The sequence below is a fragment of the Zerene cesonia genome, chromosome 10, assembly GCF_012273895.1.
Source record: "Zerene cesonia ecotype Mississippi chromosome 10, Zerene_cesonia_1.1, whole genome shotgun sequence".
Taxonomy (NCBI): Eukaryota; Metazoa; Arthropoda; class Insecta; order Lepidoptera; family Pieridae; genus Zerene; species Zerene cesonia.
This window is the reverse complement of record NC_052111.1, coordinates 6,720,912-6,728,280: the sequence shown is the minus strand read 5'-3', so window position 1 is coordinate 6,728,280 and position 7,369 is coordinate 6,720,912. Positions and strand designations below refer to the sequence as shown.

General features: G+C 34.2%; 1 protein-coding gene across 1 annotated transcript; it reads left to right on the top strand.

Moving 5' to 3' along the window:
• Positions 1-3,017: 3,017 nt before the first annotated feature.
• On the top strand, positions 3,018-7,077 carry LOC119829388 (venom carboxylesterase-6-like). Its single transcript, XM_038351859.1, has 4 exons — positions 3,018-3,051; positions 4,439-4,587; positions 5,123-6,387; positions 6,660-7,077. The coding sequence occupies exons 1-4, from the start codon at positions 3,018-3,020 to the stop codon at positions 7,075-7,077; spliced, it is 1,866 nt and encodes a 621-aa protein (XP_038207787.1).
• The last annotated feature ends 292 nt before the right edge of the window (positions 7,078-7,369 follow it).

Below are 7,369 nucleotides of genomic sequence, written 5' to 3'. Positions count from 1 at the left end.
GTGATATAATTATATCACGTTATATATTTTAAAAGCGTATTGAGTTAATTCAAGTAAAAAGCTTTGGACATATTTTGGCATGATTTAACAAGATGATTATGACATAAACAATTAAACACAGAAGGTAAAATGAAGTATAAACAAAATTACAATAAAAGCCAACCCTGACTTTTTGAAAGTGTTGTCTTGACTTTGAGGTTAAATTCCATTATTTCTTTGTAGAACAACTTTCTTTATTGTCACATTTGTGATTTAAGTTAAATCCCCAATAATTTATAAATGTGAAATTTACTGTCTGTCCGTCTCTTTTTCACGTTTAAATAACAGAATCAATTTCGATTAGATTTGGTTTGTGATGTCCTATATGCCCTTGTGAGTTACGGAGCACTATAAATCTATTTTTCTCATCGATTTTCTCAACGAAAAATGTGTAGGTGATCAGCCTTCAGAGTGTCCTGCCCACATTTGGCGATTAATTTTTATTTCTATAGATAACGAAGATAATCTCGATGAGTTCCTCTACGATTTAATTCTACATTCGCTGTACGGTCTAGCTTATTGAAATCTAATTTCAAAATCATTTCTGAAAAGAGCCAGAAAAAATCAATATACGTATATTGTGTATATTATGTGTTGCGGTTCCCTAAAACAATACTTCCGAATCACTTTCACCCCTTTAAGGCTTATCGTGTAGAAATAAAGCATATGTTCTGCTCGGCGCTTGAATCTTCACTTATTGTCAATGTAATTAAAATATAAAATAGAAATACAAATCTTTACTCTAAAAAAATTGATAAGATGTAATTCAAAATGTTAGAATAAAATTTAATCTATCCATAGAGATTCCCACCAAAACACATGAACGAAATGTCACGTTTTCAGTCATTATTACCAAGCCTGTAAGACGCCGGAATCCGAGTAGTTTGGTATGAGGCTGATCTATTTTCGTACGCTTCCCCTTGACGGCGGCGCGTGCGCACGGCTGTATTCGCCCAGGAGTTTAATGCACTTAAATCGTTTTGTACTGAAAGTACTTTCGATAAAGTGAAATGGAAATCTCTAGATTTACTATATGCGTAATATTATATCTACACCATATGCTATATTAGCTTTATATATTTAATCTACCACGCGAGATATGTTTATTAAGGGCTAATCTTTAATAGGTATGGTAATAATGGTTTTTAAAAGAAGAATGTATTTCTATTTAGTACCACACAGCATAATAACCTAATTTCGACGTATTATGATCGTTTCTGGAAATATTATCATCTCCGACGTAACAATATATATGAGATTTCTATCTTTGAATTTACGAATCGAAATATGACAGTTTGTATTACCTTAACCGATCACAAAGGCGTAAAAATTAAAGAAAATCACGATTGTTATGTTATAATATGTATCTGCTTTGTACAAACTATTATATCTTTATACTGTAATTTCATTAAATTACAATATGTACAGAGGACATGTGAAGGATTTTACTTTCCTTTATTGTGTGTATTAATTTATTATGTTAATAAACGTGTATTACATACTGATACAAAGACATTTAGGATTTGTAGAAAGATTTTAAAATGACGCAAAACATGTGAACAGTGTGAAGTGTACAATGAAATTAAATAAATGATATTTGTTTACATTTTTGCATAACTCTCAAGATATTCCATGTCGTCCATTGTAATATAGCAATTATGATTTAATATACTCACCTATTTATCTTTATATATGAAAGGGCAACTGGCGGTCACTTGATGGTAACCGATCACCGCAATCAATGTCAAATCAATACAAGATACCACGAGAATGTGTTGACGTCCTTTGAATTAAGGTACTTTTCTCGAAGGTTTCGTGATTCATATGTTGAAGGTAGGAACATTCTGGAATTATAAATCCAGATCTTACGTGGCTAAATCATATAATGATCTTGTCTTTTGCAAACCGTACTATAACTCAAATTGTTCAATAGTATTCGTATGATACAACCACAAATCATGAAACAGAGGGACTTACAAATGTAGTATGTGGTAGTCGAGCACGCTTCGGCACGAATTGGGCCAGCTCGCACCGGGGAAGTACCACACCCCCACAGAAGACCGGCGTGAAATAGCATACTGCTGTGTTTCGTTCGGTGAGTGTGGGAGCCGGAGGCCCATATCCTCTTCCTTACCCTTCCCAGTCATTTCGTTTATTCCTCTCTTCAATCCTTTCCTAATCCCTTTCCATTTTGCAGTCGGCAATCCATTTAAAGAGGCGTAAGGTCTGCATTCGACCTTACACCTCTCCAAATATCCATGTGCGGTGGTAGCGTTTACCATCATGCGACCCACCAGCTCCATTGCCGACTATGACAGAAAAAAACCGTATATATCCTTACTGAATATAATTATTACTTATACTTATAATCGACACTAATATTAGATAGATGCAAAATTTGTATTCTTTATGAGTGTAACGATTTCACGCAAAAACCAATGAACTCATTTCAAAAATTCTTTCACTATTAGAACTCATAGACTGCGAAGGTGTTAGTCTTTCTTTCATACCGCAGCAGAGCACATGGTATGATTACATGGTATGATTTTTGTGCCTGTAGATATTTATGAGGCTCGAGATTGGCATAGACTGCTTTTATCGTGAACCATCTCATTACCGTCGTTATTTAATACTTTACTATCTCCAATTCATTTAATTACTTTTATAATTTCTATATAAATACGTCTTTAGTAGATATTCTTTAGTAGTTTCAAACATGGTTAAAAAAATAAAATGGTAATTTAAACATGGATGTACACTTAGAGAATTCAACTCAACATTAAACGCAAATATGTTTACGAAATTAGAATGTGATTACACAAAGCCCTTACATTTAATTGTAATAACTAACTGAGACGTTGAAACGGTTCGTATCAAGTTTCATTCACGTCGTTATTTTGCAAACAAGCAGCTGAAAACAAAATACAGTCAGAACGTGACTCTGGGTTAAATCGTAATAAAGCCTAGAACTAATTATAATGTTGCAGTTGCCCTCCGTAAAGGAAACAAACGGTAAATACTTTCAACAAAATACCGATACATGTAACAACTACTTCCTTGCTTAAAATTATATTATGCGCAAAGGTATAAACGCGTTTTACATCAATCTAAGACCAACTCTAAGTACCTACTCGTATCATAATACCATCCATATAAATTTTATATAAATATTGTATGTTAATATAAATACTATATTTTGATTTTAGTTTTAATCGCCTTAAATAGACATAGGAATGTTCCCAACAAAATTTTCGAAATATTTTAAAATAAGATAGGTAAGTACATTTAATATGCATCGGATCTCCGAAGTAATAACAAAAAATACAGTCGCCGTAAAGATTAGTGCAATGTGTTGCGCACTCTTAAACCTTTGCCTTTGCATTGGAGTCTCCCACAAGGTGATATGAAGATCTCATTAGACTTATCATCCCCGGATTTTAATGCAATTCGAATCTTATAACGTAAACCATAGGGTTCGAAAAGCCATAGCTGTCCATGTGGTAATACGACAGGATGTTTTTTGTGCTAGACCCACGTGGTGTACCACATGTTAAGGACCATCGCTGGAAGACTATCCGGGAGATAAAGTTAGATAAAATACTACTTTGTTTACCAAAACGTTGTTGATTTTTGAAAGTAAGAAACTTTATGTAATATTATATACAATTGAAAATTATTGCATCGTGTTACTTGTTCCGATGCTATTTTTTCGAAGCGCTATTATAGTTTAAATTTTTTGCAGTGTTCTGTTTGTGAATTTTTTTTTTTATATATATTAATATTTATAAAATACATAAAGCGGCCATGATTCATTCGCAATAATAATAATACTGATATAAAATGTAATGGCAATGAATCAGAGATTCTCATGAAGACGAGTCGCTGTGACACGTGTGCCACATGTGTACCCCCTCAGGACCTACGTTACCTCACCCCCTGTAAGGGAACAACTGAAAAAATGGGACCAACACCGCACCGACACAACACTAGCAAAAAATTATTCGCTACGCTCACGCAATAAGGTTCAAATTCCTTACAATTTCAGAGTGAATTTATGATATTGACACAAATGGTCTTTTAAGACAATTTTTTTAATGAACTCTATAAGTTCAATGACCTAGTTTACCGGGGTCTATTATTCTCAGTATAATGTCGCACGAAGTGTAGACATTTCCAGATTCATAGAACAAACAGAGTCAACCTAAAATGTACACGTAGTAAGATAGCTGAGATGATATCTCTCAGGATTTACGCATGAAAATCTTCTTAATCTAATATCAGCTGTCAATTCAGTCGATAGTGCGATAAGACATGAAGATATTTCCTGACACTTAAAAATAACGCCGCAGTTTCAGTTTTGTTATACTAAGAATAATCATGTGGTCCTTTCTTTGCATAGGGTTCGCAATCACGTGTGGAGTGCTCGGTCAAACAAGCTATCCTCATGTCAGTATAGCTCAAGGAACCGTAGTTGGTACGTTCAGTACGTACTATGAGTTCTATGGAATACCTTACGCCGGTTCTACCTCTGGAACCAATAGATATAAGGTAAGCAAAAACGTTAGATATAAGTGAAATAAGCTGTCTTATAATCTTAAACGGTCGATATTAATATTATTAAATACTACGATTCTTAAAGTTAATAAACTTCCTTGCATAAAATAATTTCAATTCATTTGCGTTTGATTCTCTATCATTGAGTACGGTGGTGGCTTAGTTGTGAGTTTATTTCAGACTTCAATCGAAAAGTATAAAATCTCACCTAAATGAAAATAAAATAGCTGCCTTAGTGGCTAGTGCAGGTCTGCAGTTCACATTATCTTTTTTATGAAATAAAAAGAAAATATAGCTCATTGCTCAGTAATATTTTAAGTTAATAATAATGTTCATCATGTTTCTTTTTCTGGCAAATAAAGTTTTATTTATTTATTTTGTTAATTTAATATCTAAGCTTGTTTAAATCAAAATATAAATTCGATTTGATTTCGGTCTCAGGATATTTATCTTCCAATATTTCTTTACGTTTATAATATTTTAGTTTAGTATACTTACGTAGATATTGATATATATACGTTTTCAACAGGCTCCAAGCGCTCCCCCAATATTTGAGACCCCATTCATTGCAGATCAGAAAAATATAAAATGCGTAAGACCGTTAAGATTTGGTTACGAAGGAACAGAAGATTGCTTAGCATTAAACGTTCTAACGCCAACACTCAACAATACACAAGGCTTGCCGGTTATGGTCTGGATTAATGGAAGAGAATTTGATAAAGTCGTAGATCCGATTTTTTCATACAACAATTTTTTGGATAAGGATGTTGTTGTTGTGACACCAAACTATAGAGAATCCATTTTTGGATTCCTGTGCTTGGGAACTCCTGATGCTCCTGGAAACGCCGGTCTTAAAGATATAATTGGTGCATTACAATGGATACAACAAAACATTGCTGCCTTTGGGGGGGATCCAGATAATGTTACAGTTTTTGGCCACGGGAGTGGGGCTGCACTGGTAGATCTTGTAACAGTATCTCAGATGTCCAAAGGGCTTATACACAAAGCTATATCTCAAAGTGGGTCTGCTATGGCTCCCTGGGCGGTATCTAGAGATAATTTAAGACATGCAATTAATGTAGCTGAAGCATTAGGTCATAGAATAACCGATTTGGAAAATTTAACTGATGCGTTTCGTCGAACCAGTGTATCTGCACTAATGGCAGTGATTAGTGAACTTGAATTAACCGACAATTCACTAGCATTTGCACCATGCTTGGAGAGGGAAGTTTCAGAGGATGATAAACCTTTTATGACAAAATCTCCATACGAAATTTTCAATGCCGGAGAACAGCTAGATATACCGTTTATAACCGGATTTGTTGATGTTGAAGGAACTATAAGAGCCGACGAAGCTGTAGAAGAGGATTGGCTGGACAAAATGCAAGAATCGTTTACAGATTTCTTACAACCAGACTTGGGTTTTGAAACCGACGTTGAGGAAGAAGAAGTTGCTGAGAAAATAAGAGATCATTATTTTGGTAATAATTCTATTAACATGAGTACCATAGACGGTTACCTATCATACCACGGTGATACGTTGATACTTGTTTCCGCTATAAGAGAGGCACGTATGCGAGTTGCATCAAGTGATACCCCTGTCTATCTTTATCAGTTTTCTTATAAAGGTTCACTAGGATCAATATTTCAAGGTCCACTAAATATTAACGAAGCAGCTCACAATGAAGAACTATCTTATCTATTCCACGAAGATATTTGGAATACCACTTCAGTGACAGATCTAACGATCATTGATATTCTTGTTGAAAGATGGACGAATTTCGCAAAATCTGGGTTTGTATATTTTATTACAATCACTACATAGTATAAAACAAGGTCGTTTGCTCTGTCCCTATGTCCGTACTACGTATGCTTAAATCTTTAAAATTACGCAACGGATTTTGATGGGGTTTCTTTTAATAGATAGGGTGATTCAAGATGACGGTTATATGAATAATAAAATCTATTAAACTGCTCCGAATTACCCGGTGCGAAGCCGCGGGCACGAGCTAAAAGTGAGGTTCTTTGGACATACCAAAATTTAAAATAATTTCGTATTTTTTCAGTTGGCCGAGTAGCGAGACTTCATCTGTCGAATGGGAATCTGTTACTGTTAATAAAACATACTTCTTAAGAATCCTTGATGATCAGGAAGTTAATCGAAACGAAGGTGGCTCGTTAGACATTGTGTTGGAAAATCCTCATCCAACAACTTTGGCATTTTGGCAAGATGTTTATGATGTATACTTTAAAGACGCCAAAGCGAGATGGAGCGTTCTAGATAAGAATGATGATGGCGATGATGTTAATGTAGTGGATAATGATAATGGCAGTGGCGATAATGATGATGGCAACGGTGAAAATTCAGAAGGTGATGATGATGATACTAATGACTCCGCTGGCTTATTGATTGGCTGTACTTTTGGTATAGTTGTACTGTTTTCCATCTTAAATATGATGCACACTTCTCTTATGCTTTCATAGTTTAGTAAATTTATCATATGGCTTTGCTGAATTTGTAGGAAATTTATACAAAGCACAAATCGTATATCAGATGTCTATTTATAATGCATACCTATGCTTATACTTTGTTTGACATTATATTAACGTATATTTTTTCGGCACATTTATTTAAATAATATTTTTAAGTATCTTGATGTCGATGTAAAATATGGTCTAGTAATATTTGCAAAAACGTAATATATATATATACCTAGTCTTGCCATAAATATTGTAATAAAGAAAAAAGAAAATTGTTAACTGCAAATAACATTTA